This window comes from Phalacrocorax aristotelis, chromosome 5 (assembly GCF_949628215.1).
Source record: "Phalacrocorax aristotelis chromosome 5, bGulAri2.1, whole genome shotgun sequence".
Taxonomy (NCBI): Eukaryota; Metazoa; Chordata; class Aves; order Suliformes; family Phalacrocoracidae; genus Phalacrocorax; species Phalacrocorax aristotelis.
The window spans coordinates 55,610,903-55,634,475 of NC_134280.1; the positions used below are offsets into that span (position 1 = coordinate 55,610,903).

The window sequence follows — 23,573 nt, forward strand, 5'->3', positions numbered from 1 at the left end:
TAATAATATCTTCATCATAGTGGAGAAAAAAGTACAAAATCGAGAAGGTTAAAAAAAATATACTTGTAGCCTACAGTCCTCTGTCATCGCTAATTTGGTGCTTTTATTTTTTTAAGGTTCTGTCTTATTAACAGTGCATAAAATGCTGAATTACTGAGCCCTAAGAAAACTGGAACACTGTTTTATGCTGCTGCAAGGTAACGGAGGGCCGTCACGCTGCTTTCGCGACGGCCTCCAGGCGTGTCAGGAAAGGCACATACCTGCTCTTAAGGTTCTCGCCTTCCTCGCCGCCCCCTCCCGCCTCTCTCCTCGCGCCGGCCCGGGGCGTGAGGGCGGGGCCGGGGGGGCGGGGCCGGCTGCTGGGGCAGGGCCGGGGCCGGTTGCGGGGCCGGGGCCGGGTTCGGTCGGCGGCCGTCGCCGTCGGTCGCTCGCTCGGCGGCCGGTGCGGGCAGAGGAGCCGCCGCCGCCGCGCAGCCCGCCCCGGCCCGCCTCGCCTGGATGTGCGCGGAGGCGGAGGCGGCGCCCGGCTGCGCGCAGGGTCCCGCCATGGCCCTGGCTTTCTGCGGCGACGAGGGCAACTCCACCGCCTACAACGTGGACCACGGCGTGCTCAACAACGGCTGCTTCGTGGACGCGCTCAACGTGGTGCCGCACGTCTTCCTGCTCTTCATCACCTTCCCCATCCTCTTCATCGGTGAGCGCCTGCCGCACTCCCTTGCCTTGTCCGCCTGTGCCTTGCCGTGTGTGTCGTCCCCCCCCCCCCCTTGCTTTGTCGCGCTTTGTCCCCGTCCCCCGCCTCGCTTTGTCTTGCCATGGGTTTCCCTCCCCCGCTGAGCCGCGCTTGTCGTGTTCCCTCCTCCCCACGCACCCCCCTTGCCTTCCCTTCTCGCCTCGCTGCGTAGCTTCCCCCGCTTGCCCGGCCTTGCCTTGCCCTCTGCGCCCCGCGCCGCGCCGCGCCGCTGCAAAGGGCGCTCGGAGGCGGACCGAGCTCCGGGATGCTCCGGCGCCGCCGCTCCCGAGGCTGCCCGTCCGCACCGCCCGCTCCCGGGGCGTCTCGCCGCTCCCGGCAGCCGTGCCCGTTTGTCTCTGTCGGGGGCTTCCCCAGGTGGGGCAGCCTGCGGGTGACCCCCGCCTTGCGCAGGGGCTGGCTGGATGCTGGAGGAGGCTGCGGGGTTTGCTTGCAGGCTTTGACTACCGGCGCGGGAAACAAAAATAAACGTGCTATTAAAAACCAGAAAACCTGGCAAGTAAGTCTTGCGTTATCAAATAATATTTCCTGCAATTACTGAAGAGTTACAGCAGCCGGACAGCCTTCCTCCTTACTGGTAACGCCTGGGAGGGCTGCCCGGCTGCTTACTCCTGCCATATCTGCAGCAGTAATTATTTGATAACATAAAACTGGGGTTACCAGTAGGTGGCCCGGTGGCTTTATACATGCAGCTCTTAGTGCTTTGAGTACCATTCTGCTCAGCCCGGGCTGTCCTCTAGATAGGGGTGGCACGAGCTCTCTGATTTAACACTCACTAATGTTGATCGCAAAAGGTCCGATTCTGAAATAACAGCACAACTGTGAAAACGAGGTCAGCCGAAGAACTGCTTAGGGTAATCTGTGCTTATCTGGCTTTACTCAGCGTTGCCAATTTTTATTTAGATCAAGAGAACAAGTCACTTTTAGAAAAAATGTAAGATAAGGTCTAAATTCTCTGATTGAATCCATGGAAGGGAAGGAAAAATAACGTACGTATTATAGTGTTTGTGCAAATTTGTCAAAATGTTCATTTGTTGTTCATTTAAACTGTTAATATACTTGAAAAATGTTTGATGCATGCAATTACTTGATAGTAGGTTGCTAAAGTATAGGAATTGAAGTCTTGTGTCCCGTCTGCATCGTTGATTTTATGATGTATGAAATGAAGCAATGAGAACACAGTTCTGAAAATACTCAAATGCATGCATGTTTAACAACACAGTTATGTCAACTTTAATATGCTAGTTTGTTACATAGATGCTTTTTTGTATGCAGGAGCTTTGTAAGTCAGTCTTGTTGTTAAGAAAGCTCTTTATAATTTTCTTTTCCTGTGTAGGATGGGGAAGTCAAAGTTCCAAAGTTCATATACATCATAGCACATGGCTTCATTTTCCTGGCCACAATTTACGCTGGATACTGACTTTTATCCTCTTGTTTGTGCTGGTGTGTGAAATTGCAGAGGGCATAGTGTCTGATGGGTAAGTCTGCCTTCTCCTGATAGCAGTGAGCATTTTAAAGGTTTCAGAGTAGGTATTTTCTCCCTGTCTAAAGTCTCATCTAGACTGTATTCCTTGTGGTTATAAACATGTAATCTGTATTCTTGGGGATTAACCTACTGCCCTGGTATCAGAAATTCCGCAGATCTTGCCAAGTTATGTACACATGCACAACTGTCCTTAATAATTTTTAGTTCTACTTAATGACACTATTTTTCCAAAGATTAATTATAGATAAATCCTAACAACTCAAGCAGATGGTGACATTTTTGTGATACTTTTTTTCTGTCCAAGGACCCAGTCCCACAGCCCTTACTCAGGCATGACTCCCATGTGCACAGTAGGTCATACCATTCCCCCGCAAAATAAGTTCTGTTCATCTTAATAAAAGGAGTGGATCTACTGAGCCTTATCTCACCCCACAGAGTTTCTTCTGATATTTGTGCAGGACGTCTGATCTGTTACCTTGAGCAGAGCAGCTCACATTATGTAAGAATGATCCATCATCTGTTATTCAACTTAGGGTGCCTTAAACAGTAGTCCATGGGGAAAAATTATTCCAAGTGAAATAAGTGATACAGAAGAGTGATTTGTCATGAAAAAACTAATGTATAACAAAGATTATGACAATCTTCCTGTGAAGAAAGGTCTGATTTTCATAACTGTTATGAATTTGCAACCCAAGGATTATAAAAGTGAAGCTCCTCTTATAAATGGAGCAGAACCTCTCTGTTTAGCCATCTATATAACAACTATCCACCAACTAGTGTGAAAGGCACTGTAGTATTCTGCTGTAGAAGCTGATATCATCATTATTATTATAACTTCTCCTAAAGATATATAAATAGGATGTTTCTCAGTGCCAGTTTTTTAAAAAAAGGAGTTTTTCTTGCGTTTGTTCAGAGTTATCAGGGTGTGGGATGCTCAGAGCAAAATCTGCTTTGAGTTTTTTGTTTTATTTTGCTCTTTAGCAATCCCTCTCGTTATGTTTATTTGCTGTTTAACTTGACTCAGAATGCTGCTATTAAGTAATGTCACCTCATGAGAAGCAAAACTCCTATATATACTGGGGGAGTGCCAACCCACAGGTTGTCCCTCCTGAGCACCTAGCAGGCTAGTGAGTGCTCCAGTGAATAAAAAGCAGATTTTGAGACTCATCAGCTTTCTAAGACAAAAATGGATCATGTTGGTAAGGCCTTTTGACAGCAATTGGGTACCAAAGGCTTTGGCATCTTAGCAATAGATGCAGCCTGTTGGAGATATGGTTATATAGGGAAATTCCAGCAATTTCTGTCTGTGAAGTAAATAAATAAAGAAAACCCCAAAACCCTCCCACTCCTGCAGTGTTACCTACTGAAGCTTAGGCTGTCTGAAGAAATCTGTTCCAGTTGTTGCTTGTTTTTCTGTGCTGAGAATTCAGCCCGGAAAAAAACCCTGGCATTACTAGGAATTCAGAGACCTGAGAATCTTATCTCATCTTGTTCTATACACATACAATTCATTGTCAACAAGAGGAGTTAAGTGTTTATGCCCCAGATTGTCAGCATGGCTCTAGCCAGCTCTGCAGAGTTCGCCACAATGTCCACATGACGGGCGGCTTTCCTTTGCTAGCACAGATGTAGGAAGCAGTCCTCCTGAGCTCCTACGGATCTGTTAGGCTTTTGGGATGTTCTGCTTTCAGATGTGTGATGTCCTGTGATGATCTCCGGCTCCCTGACAGAACAGCCCCTTTTGTCTCTCCAAACTACACAAAGGTAGCTTTTGCTGCAGCAAGAACAAATCCAGAGATGCTAATTTACTTTCCATGAGGTTCAGAGGACAAGGTGTGAATTTCCCTGAGTGTTTGTACCCTGAAGACTTCCTTTTGGTCCTCCTTCTCCTGGAGTTGGTTGTACCCCTTGACAGCACAGAAAGCTCCGTAACTTTCGTGAAAGAAAGGAAAGGAAAAGAGAAGATAGCAAGTAGGAAGAAAGAGGGCAGGGCAACACACACACAACATGGTTCTACCCACCTCTGCACAAACCAACACCATTGCCCAACAATTCTCATATTCCCAAATTCCCAAAGGGCGGTAGTTGGCAGGGCCCCCTCTGCTGCTATCTGAAGCAAAGCATTAGAAGAGTTTTGCTTTACAGGACAAAACTTAAGGGTATATGATTCTGTTGCAGGCTTTGTTTGTTGGCTTGCAGTCACTGAAAACAGAACTCACTGTAAGTAATTCCCATGCTGTGGTGCTGTTCCTTCTCCCAAACTGGAAAAAGAATACGAAACATCTCCACAAAATGTTTCTGTAGAAAATCTTAAACTGTGCTGTCGGTTGGTCTTATCTACGTATTTTGATGCACAGCTCCCAAACTAGTTTAGCTTAAATTAACTTTTCTCATTTTGGAGCTGAGCTGCTTATCCTAATTTAAACAACATTCCTACTGATTTCAATGGGAAATAAGAGTACACACGTTTCCCTTTCAGCACAGGGGAGGAATTTGAAGTCCGACTATGTGATTAGGGGCATAAATCCAATTGAAAATCAGAGTGCTTTACAATCATAACTCATTCTAGAAAATCCTACATCAGGGCTGGGTACAGGATACAATTCATAAATTAGAAGGGAAACATTTAAATATCTAAGAGGGTTTGATTTTAATATATGTTCACTTTTTTTCTTTTTAAGGGTTTCAGAATCACGCCATTTACACCTGTACATGCCAGCTGGGATGGCATTCTTGGCAGCCATCACATCGGTTGTCTATTACCATAATATTGAAACATCCAATTTCCCGAAGTTGTTAATCGGTATGTCTCACAACCTACAAGACTTGAAAGGGTGATTGTGGTGCTGTGTGTCTGTTCATTCTGTGACAGGTCATTGCAGTCATGATGCTAGCTTGTATGGATAAAGCTACACCTGTACTCTGGTCTGCTGGCTGCTGTTGCCAGACTCAGTTCTGAGTTTTCTTGAAACAGTTCGCTGTTTTCAATGCTTTTAACTTCTAACAGTATTTTGTATGGTGTTCTTGGGCATCCAATGGGCAAAAGGCTTCTCTAGGAAAAACTGGATTTGTGGGGAAAGTAGCACATCAAATTCAACTCTAAAAGCTATCCAGATCCCCCTGCTTGACAGCAGCTGCATCAAAGCATGATACAAGATTGAAGCCATCTTCATGTGTGCAGTCTATTGAAATATCCAGGGAGTCAAGGGAAATGAATGACATCACTGACTTTCAGTATGACCCTGGATATATTACTTTCCCTGCTTGTTCTTGCTTCTTGTTCTTAAAACTCCCTTTAGGCCCAAAAGGCTTTAAGGCCCTTTGAATGGAAAATACTATGTATAAGAAATACCTAGTATACTATGCGTTTTCTGGAAGACTGTAGATAGCCTGTACCTAGCTATAGAAAATCCATTACTGCCGAGAGCCATGCGGTTAGTGATGTGTTCTCTACTGTTTAAGTAGACTGCAGACTGTGGGTGTCTACATGTTTAGTCATCCTGTTAGCTGTTATTTTCTTGGTGGTCCTGGCTCATCAAGTTTTGTTTGATCTGGTGTTCTGTATTAACGGATCCTTCTAAGGTTTGTCATATGTCATTGTAGCTCCATGTATCAAAGTTCTGTTCTAGGTTTTGTCAGGTGGCAAAAAAGTCAGTAACAACTGGATTTGGGAAAGCTTTTAAATATTGAAGATTATTTTCAGCTGCATGTTGTTGTAGGCAAGCATTATCTTCTGGAGAAGGAGCCTGTAACTCCTTTTTAAAAAAAAAACCAAAAAAAAAGGAAAAGAAAAAAAAAAGGTCATTCCTCTTCAAAAACTTCAGATGTCTATCCAGGCCTGGCAACCTTTATGTCTTCTCATCTGAGACTGTTTTTTCTCTTGTACCTTTGTTTTAAGTAGAATCTTTTTTGTCTTTTATAACCAGGTAAGGTAATTCGGTTACTTTTTTAATAGGTCAACAGGGTCTATTTAATGCCTTCTCACTGGACCAGATGTTATGTCTTAGGAAAGCATTGCTAGCCTGTTAAAATCACCTAAGGAAAGCAAGCAGGATTTTCTTGGGTATTTTTTTTTTAATTTCAGATGTATATGCAGTGTTTAATAATTTAGTGTTGCTACCACATTTCTGCTGTTAAATCTTTGAGGAGGGTAGCACAAGTTCACAGCTGGTAGTTGATTACCCATTTTTGCCTAATCCCTTCTCTGTAGAGATTTCTCTTTTATAATAATCTTGTTCAATATTTAGAGCGCTGATGCTGAATAAGCTCTGAACAATATTTGAATAATAAGCAGTTATACCAATGAATACCAATGCTTAAGTAGGTGTTATGGATACTTAATAATTGTGAATTTTCACTTTGCAAGAATTGGCAAGGAGCAGACTCCTTTAGGAAATCTAATCTTAATAGCTAACTCTTAGGCAAAAAGGAAAATCAGACTATCCCAGTCTTTCACATTTAATTGGTCTGATTTTAATTTTAATCCAAAGTCTTCATAAGATGAGGGTCTTTGATTTTTATTTTATTTTTGGTTTTGTTTTTCTTTTCATCATCCTGTGTTTGTGAGAGAACTAAGACAGATGTTTCTGGAACTCTCAATCCTTTATACTTTACTGCACAAATTTATTATTATCTAGCTGTGAGGATTGTCATCTTTCGATGCTAATTGCAACTACTGTGTATTGACAACTGGGACTAGGCGATGGTATCTATGCAAATTAGCCCAGTATGAGATAGTTAAATTATACTTATGCTAAGCTATCAACCCACTAGAGTGCAGTGTGGCCATGAAGTAGTTTTCTTTTAGAGCCTAATACAAATGAGGTAAATGAGAACCATGAGGAAAAGCTTAAGTTGTTAATTTACTTTTTGCTGAGTGTATGAGAAAGGAAACAAAAAGAGGGTTCTTCATTAGCAAAACGTTGTAGAGGAGATCTAATATTGCACATACATGCACACACAGAGTAAAGTAAATGACCTGATGTGGCTTCTGCTGCTTCTGAGCATCAGTGAAGTTGCACCTAACTGCAGGGCATAATCTCTCTTAGCTGCAGGACCAGTGCCTATACTTGGAAAGAGTTTGTAGTCATAAAAAGCAAAGGGTGACAGAGCCTTACCCAAAAGTTACTAAATCCAGTGGGGAAACTCTCATTGATGCAGTGCAGAAGACCTTACTTAAACAAGCCTACTTAAAGGCCTGTTTATTAATTCTGAACAAGGTAAAATTTTCCAGTCCTGTGAAACTCTTGAGATGTTTTCTTTTTTAAAATCTTTTTCACTCTGTACCTTAAAGAAATCAAGTCCATTTGTAGTTCTTCAAGAGGCAGATATCATAACAGACCTGGGGATTAGCACGTTCCCTTGGGGTATGCAAGACAAGGATGCAAAGTTCCTTTCAGCTTTATGCCCAGGCTGTTGGATATTTTGATGTAGTCATTATCTCGTATCAAAAAATGTTTGGAATATTTATTCTCTGAAGCTAATGATTGAGTTCCAGTTGAGTGTCCAGACTATTGGAACACTTTGATCTGGTCTGAATCTGTTTTCCTCTGTATGGTTTTGACTTATAATTATATTTCAACAAGCATAGTTGTTCCAGTGTAGTACTGTTTACCGGGGGACTCTGGTAATAACGCTAGTTTCGGTGCTCTTTGCACACTGTTGCAGGATAGATGCATAACAGTTGTACAGTTTAGCAGGACATATTTTAGTATAGTTTTCATGCTGAATTGGAAAATCTGCTAGCTTTCTTGACATTCAAAATATGTAATTGATAGCATACAATTGCAATATTTTTTTAAGTTAATATTTATTTGTCTTATAGATAAACCTCAGAAATGAAACATTGGCAGAAAATTATGAAATAGCAATAGAATTTAATAGTTTAATCTGAAAGGGATAGTAGTATGGGAACACATTAATTTTTTTATTTAAGAAAATTGTCTTTTTTCTTTTTAACCAATTGTAATTATAGGACTGCCTTACCATTCTTGACAGTAATCTAGTTTTCTAATTTAAATTTCTTGTTCTTTGACATGGTAGTTAACTCCCTTGAAATAGGTTTATTGTTTAAAATGGAACTTCCTATTATCATATAATGCTTATTGCTTAGTACACAAAATTTCTTTCCAAACAGACGCAGGTTAATTGATACATGCCATCCAGTTAAGTGCATGATTTTTCAGACCTTGGGCTTAATCCAATAAAGGTGTAGAAAAGTTTGAGTTCCACATAGCTTAATTTTCAGCGGTCTGGCCCCAGGCAAGAACCTGGTGTTGTAGGCTGAGGTAGCCTACACAGCCCAAGAAGAAGCAAGGTCCTTTAGGCTACAGGCATCTAGAATAGATCTAAAGCAATCAAGTAAATGAAGGCATGCCTCTATGGTCTGATCAGTAGGAAGTTGAGGCCAGTGGAAGTTTTGGTGATAACTTCTAGAAACTCTCAGCCAACGTGCGCTCACCAGTCAGACAATACAAACACAGCTTAAAAGAAAGAGCCGTAACTATATTTTCAAAGGGGCCTTATCTTGAGGGGGCCTATGAACATCTGCCAGATTAGATTTATATACGCTTGTATTAAAAAATGAGAAGCTATATTAGTTCAAATCCTCCTAGGAGGTATGACAGTGGGAGCTCAGTTTTCACCTGAGAATGTTGCATTTGGCATTTTCTAATACTTCTTAGATAAAAGATGAAGGAATATGCTAATAAAATAACAATTTTAAAAAGTCATACAGACCCTTATTTAAATCTTGAATAGGAAAATGGCTGTGCTAGTTCTTACTTCTTCTTCCAAGAGCTCTGCATAGATACCAGTTGGGTTCCTTGTTATTTCCGGTGTCCTCTGGTGGTGCAAATTTTCAGTGCGCTATGTTTGTGTAAGTCCTCCTTACTCTGAGAAGGATGCGTTCGCAGCCCGTTGTAAGAATGAGACAAAACGCAAGGGTTAACAGGTAAAGGTCATTAGGAGTAGAGCAAAATGGAATGTATTCTTGGATTAAGTGAGATTTTAGGCATATTGCAAACTGAGGCACCATTCCTTCCTAAGGTAGGTAACAGTGTGAAGCAGGATAAGGAGGTTGGATTTGATGCAATATAAGTTGGGAAGATGGTAGGAGGCATCACATAAGAAGGCTATGGTTTTATAAGATGGATTCTGTAAGTATGTCCCTTAAATCCTCTCTGCAAATGCATCATCCACTAAAATACAGTGCTGAAATACCTGACCTCTTAGTGCTTTCTTCTTACAAACTGGCCTGTTAATTTTAGAGGAAGATAGACTCTCTTGGCAAATGTTCTAATGCCCAGTACTCCTGTACTGTTCCGTTTACTGTCCTCATTTAAATGAGAGTTTTGAAATTTATTTCTGTACAAGCAGGATTGGCAGCCCCAAATTCCATACGGACTCTGTGTTTCATTTAGTTTTGCTTGGAAAGGGTAGCCCTACAGTACGTCTCCACAGGGCTTTCTAGGGTGCTTCAAGGTAGCTGGAACACCACAAATTCTTTTGAAATTTGTGCAAGTCCCTGGTGATTATCCATATTTGTAAGTTAGACTTGCACTTGCTAATGTCTTGGCTGAAGACTGCCTGGTGTTACAGCAAGATACTCAGACAGTATATCCTCGTTTCCGTGGCAGTTAGAGCACGTTCCAACTGTTGCACCATGGCAGATACAGCAGCAATGAAAGATTCATGTAAAAGGACATAAACTTAGAAGGGATTTCCTTAAGAATGGGGAACAGGAGCTGGGTTATTGTGTAGTGAATACTATGGAATATGTTTTCAAATCACCAGAGCTTACTGTAGGGATTATTTATCTATAACTGATAGTAGCACTTTTAGGCAAGAAGTTCAGTAGAAGTCTAAAAAGTTAAAGTTGTGTTTTACAAAAGACAGAACATCCTTCCTTGATGTACCTGTGTGTCTGCATTATGCATTACATATATGGAATTTGTGTTGAACAATAGAGCAGCAGCAGTTTGGAGAAAATATTTTAATGTCTGTTCCTGCATGCATCTCAGAGATCTGCAGGAGGAATAATGAGATTAATTTTCCTTCAAGCCAAATTCATAGCGGTCTTGTAGCGTTAACCAAATTTGAAGAGCATCATTCACAGACACCTTCAGTTGTGGGGCAACTCCCTCCCTTGAACTCATCATGCGGACACATGTTTGCAACAGATGGAAATTTCCTTCAGCAGACTCTGCTCTGTGAAAGTTTCCAACTATTGCTAAATCTAATAGGAAAGGAATTTGGAACTAACATTATCTTAATATTTGCATGTTTGTGGAATTGAATTAGGCTTCTGTTTTGACATGAGAAAGTCCACTGTCTGGTTTTATATGTTCTTGTTGCATTCTTTCTGAATGAATATTTAATAGTGCTATTGTATATTTTTGCAACTACGGAGCTGATTAACTTATCTTTTTTTTTCCCTCCCCCCCCACTACAGCATTGCTGTTTTACTGGACTTTAGCTTTCATAACTAAAACCATCAAATTTGTAAAGTTCTGTGATAATGGGGTTGGATTTTCTCAGCTTCGATTTTGCCTCACAGGACTCCTGGTCATTCTATATGGAATGCTACTAGCTGTAGAAATCAATGTCATCAGGGTGAGGGTAAGTTAGTATCATAGAAGTCTCCGTCTGTGGGGGTTTTGGTGGTTTGTTTTTGTTTGTGGGTTTTGGTGGGTCCCCTGTCCCCCCCATTTATTTCTCTTTCTGGGTACTTACTGTGAAATACATTTCTAAAGGACAGAGAAAAAAACACTTAGAAATAGAAATATATTTGAGCATCAAAAGTTAACCCAACTTTAGTAGGCCAGATGAATGCATAATTGTAAAAAAAGTCAGACTCCATTTTAGTTAAATTAAGATTAATTTCATCTGTTCAAGTTTGTTTTAAAAATGTCTATTATGATTCACAATTTCAGTCATCAGAAACAAGTATTTCTGATGCAAGGGAAGACTGGGTGAAAGGAATTGTCTGCTCTATCAGAGAATATCTTAGGCACACAAATAACATGTCTCATTTTCCAGGAGACAATCACAGTAAGTAATGTACTTGGGCAATTGGGATTGCTATCTAGCCTCCCTGCTAGCTAGACACCGTGGTGTCTGCAGCCATGATCCAAACTGGGAAATGGCTTTGGAGACTGCCAGATAAATGCCAAATTTCAGCCTTTCACCTATCCCCCACTTAACTGTGTGCACAAATTAAACTTAGTCTCAGGAGGGGAAAACTACTTTTCCATGTAAATTTTCTTGCTGCTTCCCTCACGTTAGTATGTGAACTCTTTCCAGTAACACGTTCAGCAATGTGAGTTGCATCTATTACATATTTGTTCTTCTGTGGTTTTCTTGGGGGACTTCATGTGTCTGTGTTCATTTGATAACTTAAGACAAAGTATGTCTAAAAGCAGACTTTTCAGTATAATTTTTGGGAGAAAGAGTAGTAAAAACCTCTATGCTGGATGTTCAGATTTATCTCATAAATGAAAAATGGTGGATTGGCTTGTAGGAAAAGTGAAATTCAAATGTGATAGCAGACAGACTTGCTCATAAACCTCCTTATAATAGAACTGTATATGAGTTTTAATCACGATGGAATTATAGGCCACAAAGAAGAATAAAAAATGGTAATTGACTATTGTAATCTTTTTTTATGTTGTGTTTCTTTGGATTTAATTATTAAAGGATGCCATTGATGCATAAAATGAATTAGCCAGCAGTATGGATATTTTATTGCCTATTATGACTATGGCAGAGTTTGGAGAGCCAGGCTTATTGCTGTAGCTGCTGAGGGAAGGGATTGGGGTGCATTGGGGAGGTTGGTGTCTAAAAGTATGCAAATTTGTACCCCGTAAACAAAGTAATAGTGAATATTTAGGCTGATATTTTTTCTAGACTGGATGCCTCTGATTTTCCGCAGCACTGAGGAAAGTGGATTACTGTATTGGTTGAATCTAAATGCCTGAATTCCTTGAGTACTTTTAAGAAACCAAAACTGATTCATTGATTATCTGCTATGTCTTTTATCTCTTATCTGTTCTTCGTGGGCTTTTCTATGTATTTAGTGTGATTCTTTTGGTATTTTTCTGAATTTCAGAGGTATGTTTTCTTCAAAACTCCTAAAGAAGTTAAACCTCCTGAGGATCTTCAGGACCTTGGCGTTCGATTCCTGCAGCCATTTGTGAATCTGTTATCCAAAGGAACATACTGGTGGATGAATACGTTCATCAAGACAGCCCATAAAAAACCAATAGACTTGAAAACCATAGGCAAGCTTCCCATTGCTATGAGAGCTCTGACCAATTACATTCGCCTTAACGAGGCCTTTGAAGCACAGAAGGTATGCAAAACATCGCATTATGTCTATCTGCTTACTCAGTGCTTACATTTTTCGTTACTTTCTATGCTATGAGTATGATATAAAATTATATAAACAGACATGATGCAAATGAAGTATCCATTAGCATAACTTTCAGTATACGAGGAGATCACATGCTCAGCTCTACCTCATACAAATAATGACATTTCTTGACCTAAACATGCATGTCAAACACATTACTGGTTAAATGCATGTAAAATCTATGTGGGCTCTATTTTGATGTGGAAAGTAATTATGGATTGTATTCACTGCACCCCATTATCATTCTTCCTAATAAGACCCTGAAATCATTCAATTACAGAGTCAGTATTAATGAGGCCTTGCAGGACTATTTTTTTTTCTATGTTATTTCAGTTACAGTTTGACTGTAGGAGAAATGAGGGGTGAAACTACCTCAGCTCAAACTCTGCTTGACTCCCTGGTGGGAGACGAGTGTATTCAGGGTTTTAAGAGGAGTCTTCTGCATTCTGTCTAAAAAGAGTGTGGATTTCCAGTCTCTGCATTCACAGAGACATACACCTGTAAGTTCTTGCCCTCTTTTCTTCCTTTCTCCCACAGCAAGCTACAAACGCACTTATATGATCCCTATTACGGGTAGGAAAAAATAATGGTACTTTTTGCGACACGGAGGAGAATACAAATGAATGCTTAGTTCTGACTCTAAAAACAAATAAAAGACTAGTAGTTCCTGTGGTTCTCTAGCTCAAAGATTGCAAGTGGTTGTCAATGAATTAAAGGAGGGATAAAAATACCAATAGTTTATCAGAACTGGGGTTAATACATAGTGTAATCCTTACTAATTTTTTTTTTAATTCTGAACAGAACAAAAGATCATCATCTCCACAAGGATCCAGATCAATTTGGCGTGCTCTCTGCTGTGCTTTTGGAAGACCGTTACTTCTCAGTAGCACATTCCGTATTCTGGCTGACTTGCTTGGATTTGCTGGTCCGCTCTGCATTTCTGGGATTGTTCACAATGTTGGGAAAGGAAATAACACCATCCGCCCACAGGTACTGTCAAAGCATCATAAAAACAGAAGAGTCAAAAGTAATGCTATGACTACATTTTATTTGGCCTCAGTAAAGAAAGTGACTCTGCAACGTGTTTCTGAATGTTAGAAATGACAGTATGTATGAACTGCGTATTGTCCACACTTGTACCGTGTCTAGTCAGGCTTGCGTTCTGGAAGATAACCACATTCAAGATAATGGTGAAGCACATCCAGAATCCCACTAGTATCATAAGGATTTTAGGGTACTGTTTTGAGTAGATATTGAATCAAGTATGTGACTGAGTGCTTTTCCAGAAAGGAAAAGTGTATTTTTAACAGGCTTGGCTTTTCATTTCAAAAACTAATTATGTCTAAAAAGAATTAAAGCGGGCTGTTGTCATTGCAATAAAATGCCAAATAATTCAGCTGCGACAAAGAATTTCCACTAGTGACTTTGGGAAGGTTGGTTTTGAAAGATCAACTGAAATGTATTTTTTAGGAATGCTGCTTAAATGAATGTTCCCCCAAGAAGCAGCAGACATACTTCTTGATTAACTAAAAAAAAAAACAAAGAAAAGAAAAAAAAACCACACACAAGAAAAAAAAAAAACCCAAACACCAGACTACTCAGGAAGCATCTTCTCATTATAAGGTTAAGTCATTCAGGCTGGAATTCTATGAGAAAGCTCACTTTATTTTTGCACCGTGCTTATTGTTTGATGTAGGACTTTATTTCCAAAGTCTGTTGACACTAATGGAAATATATCCATTCACTCAAGTACGCTTTGGATTAGGTTCACTGTACATATTGAAATATATCAGATGCCTTGCAGAAAATTTAACAAAGGCCTTGGGCTACAATTAATTGTTTATCCATTTTGCAATCCTTATCCTAATATTTAGAAACTTAATATAGCAAGTAGTTTCAATGGAAACCAGCTAAAGCAGGAAATAAAAAAATTAAGACTATAGGGCTGTGTTGCAGCAAAGTACTGTGGAAGCTTTTTAGCTGCTTCTTGATAATTTGTTTGGAGCACCGTTTCAGCTGAAGTTATACGGAATCACTATTTACGGACTATCCTATTTAATTTTCCTGTTAAAGCGTCAGCTAGTGTTCCTCTGTGCAAAATGCTCAGGTCCGGTCCAGATAGGCCCTGGATGGAGTCTCGTCCAGCCCTGACATCCTCACTGTGTCTAGCTAAGCGGTAGCCTCATCGTTGTTGTCACTTACACCATTTGGGGATCACCTAACGGCAATATTCACTGATGATGATAGTTCATGAGTGACTCTTAAGGGTGTATTTTACCTTTGCTAAAAGGTCTCCAAGAGGCTTTTCCTTCTGTTTTGACCAGGTTTATATGCATTGTTTTTCTGTTAAGAGGCTAATTACCTTTACATTTGAAAATTGCTTTTGCTGGATTAAATGAAATATCTTTCTAGAAAGTATGAAGGCTTTCTTTACAAGCCATCTGCAGACAGACTGGTGTGTTCAGGAAGACTCCCACATGTACGCACTTACCTAGCCAACTGGGTCTACTTTGGAAAAAAATACACCAGCTCTACTGCTAGGAATGTTATATCTGTACTTGTAATGAGTCAAAAAAGGAGAACCATGCCTTATTAATTGTTTGTTCCTGAGAGCTATGTAGGTGTGGGAAACAAGCCTTCTAAAGCAGTCTTATGAAGGCAAAGATAAGTTGGGGGGAAACATTGTTTGTGTCTGATGTGCTGCTGAGTTTGAGGACGTTGGAAAGAATTGCCATACAGTGGGACAGAGTTGGACAAGCAAAGTTAAGCTGTGAGTACAGCAGAGAGGGTCTTTTACCCATCTCTTACAGCGACATTTTAAATAGTTTAGGTTGAGGAAATGTTGTAATGAGTCAGCTGTATCTTTCAAACAGAAATTCTCTTTGAGAAACTGAAGGCAAAGAGATAAATCCTAAGATACAATATTTGCCCTATTCTTCAAGGCCTTTGTGACAGAGCTCTGCCATGGAGCTGGAACTCTGAGATCACATGGGTGTCACGAGCAGTATTAACTGCTTTAGTTAGTGCCACAGTTAGTCAGAACATGACAGCGTCTTAAATTCTGTCACACTCTTCATGTTTATTTATAACTCCAGTATCAATATTTATGGCCACCCCAGAATGTTCTTGTGACATGAATTTCTCTGTTAATCATTTCACACCGAAGAAGAGACTGACAGAATGATAACCTTTATATTTTGCTGGTAGCATCTTCTACATTGCAATGCTAGGATTAGCAGTTCCAGTATTAGGAAGATCTGCTGACATAACACATTAGAATGATACACCAAACCTACAGACTCATTATTTAAAAAGCTCTAGAAGTCGTAGGTCCCAGTGTAGCAAAAAGCCAGTATTGACATTGAAGATTACGTGACTCTAGGGTCTTTAAGTAGTGGCCTTTTGCTCTGCCTTTTAGTGATTAGAGCCTAATAGCACTTTTAAAAAGTGGTATTATCCTGAAGTTCTCAGGAAGGCGGGACACTGAATGTCCCCAAAGCCATTTCTGAAAATAACACATCTAATCAGTTCCATCAACTTCTCAAACAAGGTTATTTGACTTATATGCAAAAGGTTCAGTAAATGTTCAGTTATTTCCTTGTGTTTCCTGCTGAAAAGGGTACTTAGACAACTATTGTAGTATAAACGCACAGATGCTCAGTGACTCCTAAACCATAATGGCCTGATAATGCACCTGAGACTTGGCAAATATCTTGGTGCATTCACCAAGTGTCTGTTTAATGTTTATGTATGTTTCTCCTCCTTTTCTCTCAAGTTGAGTACTAGAAGAAATAACAAAAGTATTCATCTCGCTTTTCCTCTGTTTCTGTTATATAATGTTTTGATGTGAATCAACACTGAACCAAAATCTCATTGCTAGAGAAACATGATTTGTCAAAACATGATTGTGTAAATAATTGTATTCTTTTACATACAGTAAAAAGTGGTATTGGCTGCAGTAATTAGCAGTATTAGCCAGATATGTATGTAGGACAGCATTGAAATTGTGTTGCTTCTGTAACTGCCTTTGATACAATACAGCACAACCTGTAACCTTTGTGGTTCATGGTTGTGATAATGCTTAGCCTTTCTTTTTGCTGTCACGTTAGTATCTTTGAGAATAGTGATCTCCCAGTGTCAAACTTGTTCTAGCTTTGCCTTCATAAGAAGGTTTTTTTTTAGGTTTTAATGTGTTACAGAGATGCCACTTTTTCCTGGGTGACTCTGTATTAAAATAAAAAGAAATCCCAGTGAAGAACTGCTAAAATAATAGCTGACCTGAGGGAAGGGTAACTCAAAGGAAAGATTCTCACTGTTGCAAGTCAACAAGATACGTCTGAGGTGAAGACATCACAAATGTAAATGATCCTGGTTTTCACCAAATGTGCCTTTTTTTGTCCCCCCCCAAAACACCAAGTTTTGCATTTATATACTGTTTTCCATTTTATTTTGTCTTTGAGTGTACATACACTGTGCAGGAAGCAATAGGTGGCTCTTAAACTTGTGTGGTTAAGCACCAGGGGCAGTTCTTCCACCTTACATGTGCCTAATGCTTTATGCTTATGAGCATAAATATTAAAGAGTCTGAAAGATGAAGTGGATGCATCTAATTGGCATGGGCTTGGCCAGTTTGGGAATTTCTCTTTTCTTTTCCTTACAAGGCCTTATAGGTAGCATAGGAGAAGACTTCTTGTACCTGTAATTTTCCAGGCCTGTGGTATATTTTCTAAAGCTTCTAGGCTAAATGTAGAGCCTTGGGTCTTCCTTTTTATTCTTCAGAGTTACAGCAAGAACAAATTTGTAGCCACAGTTACTTCTTGCAAGGGTCAAAGGCAAGTTACCTTGACTTGAAAAGCTGAACTTGTAAGAACTTGTAATCTGGAAGAGACACTCACTTTTACTGTACCATAGGCTTTTTGTAGTATATAATGCTGATGTAGCCTGTTTGAATTACTATGGTATAAATAAGAATTTAGGGCTTAAAATACCTTTAAAGTGCAAATAACTAAAACTAGTTAAATGTCTCTTTATCTGAACATAATTGCTGTCATGTATGGTAATTGTTCAGAGTTTTGCGCTTTATTCAGATTTAAAGAAACAAGTATGCTCAGTGATTGCTTGCATTCTATTGATTTGACTTTGAAGACTCTGTATGCTTGAATACTTTCTCAAAGGGATTCTCCAAGGGCTAATTCCTTATAAATAAGTGGCCCTACAGACTGTATGTATGTTTACATACATAAAATCTAGTTGAAGTCAGAGTACCTAGCTGAACTGGAAAATATCATCATCTGACAGTTTACCTTTGAGAGCAGGAAATAAATTATTGAATGAAATAGGTTTTATTCCCTGTTTTCAAAGCATGAAACTCAGGATTGCTGAGTGTCACTGATGGAAAATTTCAATGTTGTTTTAAGTTATTGCACTGTACACTTCATAAAAGGAGCATATGGCTACCAAGATGCCTCCTTATGGAATAAGGAACATCTGCATGAACAAAGATTTACAGGAATAGAATCATAATTACTTGCTTTTCTTTGTGTCCAGCCTTGGTCTGAATCTCAGGAGCTTGTAACAAATACCACATAAGTAGGAAAAGGGAGTAATCCTAAGAAATCCACACAAATCTGTCTGTGTTGCATAGTAGACAAAAGTAATTTGACAGCTGCTTAATTTGGCTAATGTTTGAAGAAGAGTCAACCACAATTCATTTGGAAGTGATCAGATATTTATGGAGAATGACTCTCTAGTGTTGATGAATAACCTCCCAGGTACCTCAACAGATGGTTAAACTGGTGTATGGATAGATCAGACTAGTTTTCTCATGAGAAGGAGTATTGCTATGTGAGGCGGGAGGCACTGTGAAAACCTGTACTGAATGTGTTCTTGTAAGTGTGCATTCTTCTCATGGAGTAAAATAAAGGATCCTTTCAAAAACTGTTTTGCTCATAATCTTGTTTGTTTGCAAAGGTAAGCATACATTCCTGTGCTTTTAAGCCTAATTAATTACCCTACTGATGTCGAGGGGATAGATAGTGTGCCTACTACAGTAATGGCAGGAGCAACCATGAATCTCAAAAGAGGAAGTGAAGAGAGACAGAAAAAAATACTCTAAGGCTCTGGTTCTTCAAGAAGATGAAGTGACCTCCTTTCACATTCCTTGTCAGTCCTGCTCCTGTTCCCTCCTTTGCTCTAGCTCTGGCACCATCTGGACACCTTTGTGGTCTGCTTTGGCCCATTGAACTAAAAGAAAAGAAGCAGATGTTTCCTGGGCTGATCATCTTCTGCCAGTGATTTGAACTGGCTCAGGAAGAGATTCACTAAGCTCTCAAAAATAGTGCACAGTAAGCAACAGAAGCATGTAGCTTGGAGCAACTGAGGTGCAATTAGAGATAGGGAGAGGTCTGTTCCTTGTTCAGCTGGCTCAGCCACACCTTATAAAACCATGGCTTGAAAAACTAAGTTTAGCCTCTGGATTAACTTGTCACGTGGGCTTTCTATAAACAGGTAGCTTCAAGGTGTAGATCAGATGTAAGAAAAAATACAGACTTTGAGAGTTTTGGAAATGTAGTTTATTAAGCATTATAGCTGTCTTGAAAACACCAACAGCCAAGAAACTATGTAGGCAAGAAGAAATGTGTTGAGTGAGGAATACAGCAGGAGTGTAAAGGACAAGAAGCCCTCTGAGAGGGAATAGAAAGAGACCTTTTCCTAATTTTGCCTTTAATGGCAGCATAAGTCAGCAACCAAAATTTTGAGGAGCCAAGGGGAGAAAGAGGAAGGCAGAGACATTTTAGTTTCAGAAGGGTGCACCAGCCTCTCAACTAATTGTGAACCAAAGGTGTCTGCTTGTTAAACATAATCTAGAATAAGTGCACTGCTTTCCTAGTAAACTACAGACATGCTTCAGAATGCACTTTGGTGATATCATGAACTTGCCAGGAGGTAACAACTGTAAATGAAAATGCTGAACCAACCTGTTGGATGCTGCAAAGCAAAATAATGTGCTTAGTTCTACGAGTTGGAAGGATGTGTTTTTGGCAAGTTGTGAAGGTCATTTTAGTGTTCAGTAACCTGAGGTGCTAAAATAAGGAGACTAATTTCTCCGAAAGGACATTAACTAGTCCTTTCTGACAATGGGCAGTGCACATCTTTTAGCAAATGACCACTTGGAGTTAAAGTGTCCTAGATATTTGAAAGGATATCAGAAAGCCTACAAATGTCATCCTGCATTTAAATAAAGCTTACTGAGTTGGCACATTATATGACTGTTCCCTTGAATTGATAAACTGATTTTTCAGATCAGGTTGGGAGCACTTTCAAAAGAATAAACTGTGGCTATCTCTGCTTATTGATTATGCAGAATTGGTAGTTAAATTACCATTGCATCTGATTTCTAACTTTCTTTTTTTTTTATAGACTAAAATTCTTGGTGTTTTCTTTATTTCATCTCAAGAGTTCCTGTCCAATGCTTATGTTTTGGCTGTACTCTTATTTTTTGCCCTTCTATTGCAAAGGACGTTTCTCCAAGCATCATACTATGTTGCTATTGAAACAGGAATCAACTTGAGAGGCGCAATACAGGTAGCCAATATATTATTAACATATTTTCATATAATCATGTGTATCTGTAAATACAAATTATAATTGTAGTAACAAAATTCTGAAACACTTCCCTCCTGAAATGTATTGAATATAACTGTTGCCATTAAAGATTGTGTTAACTTAAATCTCCATTCTTTCCTCTGCGTATTATGTGATTATTTTATATAAACGTTTACATGCAATCTCTCAATGCTGTATTTCTTTTTACCTTTGAGCATAAATTTGCTTACAGTAAAACCAAATGTAACTTTTGAAAGAATTTAGGTTAACTACACCTCTCCCATCTCAAAGGCGTGTTTTTGTAATGTCCCACAAATAATACAGCCTTAATACAATAATAGTCCCACAAATAATACAGTCTTAATACAATAATAGTCCCACAAATAATACAGCCTTAAAATGTCTTGTGAATATACTTTGGACAAAAGGATGGGTTGTATTCCCAATGCATGGAGTAGTGTCTCATTCCACGTGTCATGCCACAAATCTGCCAGGCATTGTGTAGTCTGTAGTTACTGAACATAAGTAAGGTTGATAAAATGGAGTCCATAATCATTGTATAACAGTGAACAGCAGATCAAGGTTTTATGTCAGACACAAAGATCTGTGCCTGGAAAGGAGAGAATTAGGTGTAAGATTACAATGCGATATTGCCATGTGTCCTGGATGAATCCTACCCCCTGACAGCTTGAAAACCAGCCTTATAAGTTACACTATTTATCCACTGAACTACACAGATCCTGTGAGAGCCTGTGTGATAGATGGATGCTTTCAATAGCAGCATAATTGTTTAATTTTCTTTTGATCTTACAGTTGGAAGCACTGGCAGTCAGCTGCCAGACTTCTGGATTCCATCCATTGGTTTTCCCTTATTACAGTGAAGTAGAAAATTCCTAAAGAAATTAAAATCTGACTGAAAACATATACAGAAAAAATTTTACATCTTGTATCAAGCAGAAGAGCTGCAACTAACTGAAAAATACGTGGCCTACAGGAGGTGTAAAAGCGGAATTGTTGGAAAATAGTGCTACATTCCTATCAATTTTGCTTAAGGAAAGCTTTGTGTTCTCTGTGCTGGATATTACAGAGTCCCAGATAATGCCAGCAGTCAGACTGTTCAAATTGGAAAATTTCTAGCCATCACTCTAAGCAGCAGAATTAGTGTTAATGGCAGTCTCTGTGCCAGAGGCTGCCTATAATTTTTCAATTTTCTTTAAACCTTTTCTTTCTTTTCCTCCCCTGTGTAAACTTGCACCTGTTCAGTGTGACCTGTATGACTTTATGCTTCATGATGGGCAGTTGGCATTTGATCTGAAGACACTTACTGAATCGGGGTGCCTCCTGCCGGCTAAGTTTCATGACTGCTAAGCATCACTGTGTAGCCTTTTACCAAACCCACTGGTAAAAGTATGCTTTCGTTATTGTGTATTAAGTTCTTTGTATACACGGTGCCTGATTCTGCACTGAGGCAACTACTGAATTAAGTACAGAATCAGACTTGTTACATTAGTTGTTTGTGAATTAAAATTTGTAATGGGACTGAGCTCTCCAGGCACAATGTATCAACACTCTCAGCAAGGAGCATGGTTCTGAGGTTGGATGGGACCTGAATCAATCGCCAGAGAAAAATAACAAGGTTTATAATATATTGACTATTATATACCGAATGTAATAATGTATTATTTTATTAGCACTAGTTATAGCAAGGGCACTCCATGGAGAAGCTGGAGGTATAAATCATATTTGTTAATAGGGTTCTTAGGCCTTTTGGGCAGTAAAGGTTTCGTTCTCTTACTGATCCACAGGGATACAAAAAGGGAGCTAGACAACCATTATGTACCTAATTGTACCTAATTGTATTGCGCTTTTTGCAAGGCAACAATGAGACGGTAGCTTAACATTTTTCATCATAACACAAAAGGGCAAACTTTAAGCTCTTCATTCAAGTTACTGGGAATGTTGGTTTCCCTCAGCATTCTGGACTATGCCTGTGTTTTAGATGGAGCTAGAAATCTTATTTTATTTCTATATGCTAACACCTTTTGATCTCTCTTCCAGACAAAAATATACAATAAAATTATGCAGCTTTCAACCTCTAACATGTCTATGGGGGAGATGACTGCAGGCCAGATCTGTAACCTGGTTGCCATAGACACAAATCAGTTGATGTGGTTCTTTTTTCTCTGCCCTAACCTTTGGGCTATGCCAGTACAGGTAAGGAGATCGACCACGCTTTTGTTATTAATGTTGCATCAGTCTGTAGTGACTGATTGCTTATGAATTTTATGAAAGTAGAGATATTAAAGAAGTTAAAGGATAACTTGAAATAAGATTCAAGCTGTTAATATCTAGAAACACTGTATGTAATATATTTCACACGTCTGACAGGACCCGAGGTAGTTAGGATTGTATTAGGATTTTGACTGTTGCCAAACATGCTTTGCATTTGTAACAAGAATTTATAGGCTGCAGCAGGTTATGTTATTCCAGTGCATTAATTTATTACATCAGGGGAGTAAACTGGAATGTATTGCAATCATTTTCTTCTGAATCCTAGCAGAAGCAAGAGAAGTAGCAGTTCATTGAAAAATATGATGGCTTAGAGACGATCCTTTGGACATCTCTTAAAACTGCTGCTGCCTCATGGATGACAAATTCTAGCATACAAAATTCCACAGATTCATTTGTTATACGAAATGGGTTTACTGCTTTATCCTCTGTGGTGTCTTTGGTCTCCTGTCTCTAAATACCACTCTCATCCCTTCAATCTCCTTTCCCACACGAAGGACATGGAGCAGATCACTGTTCTGAATCACGCTCAGTTGCCTGGTGGCTTCTTGTTCCCGTGTCCTGTAGCCTTGTGTAATGCCAAGTGAAATATAAATGTGTCTTATCAATCTTTAAGATGAGGAAAGCAGAGTGCCATTTCAGAAGGTACTTTCACAATTAATTTAAATTAGTCTTAAGCCTGTTCCCTTACTGAAGCAAACATTCATATGTGATGTCCAAAGTGGAAACATGGTGTTTTTACCTCCTTCATTGTTCCAGCTCTATAGATGGTGCATTGTGTCATATGAGCTTGTGGAGCTACTGAAAAACGAATCTGATCAAAACTAATCTTCTTTCAGTGAGGTAGTATTCCTCTGAGTCTGTGGGGTGGTGAATATCCTTGGATGGCTGCGTGATTAATATAAGTTTACGATAGTAAGAGGGTACAGCAGATGCAGAGCAGTAGGAGGTAACAGCAATCTCAGTACAACCTTGGATCATTTTTCCAAGTTCACACTGAAACAGTGGAAAAGTGCAAATTACTTAGCATGGAA

General features: G+C 39.5%; 1 protein-coding gene across 5 annotated transcripts in view; it reads left to right on the top strand.

Annotated features, from left to right (window-relative positions):
• The first annotated feature begins 367 nt into the window (after positions 1 to 367).
• ABCC8 (ATP binding cassette subfamily C member 8) overlaps positions 368 to 23,573 on the top strand; it is an 81,453-nt gene continuing 58,247 nt past the window's right edge. For 3 of the 5 annotated variants that reach the window (XR_012660780.1, XR_012660779.1, XR_012660781.1), the window contains exons 1-8: positions 399 to 694; positions 2,085 to 2,226; positions 4,916 to 5,037; positions 10,687 to 10,853; positions 12,343 to 12,585; positions 13,447 to 13,635; positions 20,065 to 20,229; positions 22,309 to 22,464. Coding sequence is in view for 2 of the 5 variants with exons in the window: in XM_075094669.1 (XP_074950770.1) it covers positions 499 to 694; positions 2,085 to 2,226; positions 4,916 to 5,037; positions 10,687 to 10,853; positions 12,343 to 12,585; positions 13,447 to 13,635; positions 20,065 to 20,229; positions 22,309 to 22,464 (1,380 nt within the window). In the remaining 3 variants the exon portion in view is untranslated. Of the gene's footprint in view, positions 695 to 2,084; positions 2,227 to 4,915; positions 5,038 to 10,686; positions 10,854 to 12,342; positions 12,586 to 13,446; positions 13,636 to 20,064; positions 20,230 to 22,308; positions 22,465 to 23,573 lie in introns of all 5 variants that reach the window. The other 2 variants (XM_075094669.1, XM_075094670.1) reach the window with 2 other exon arrangements.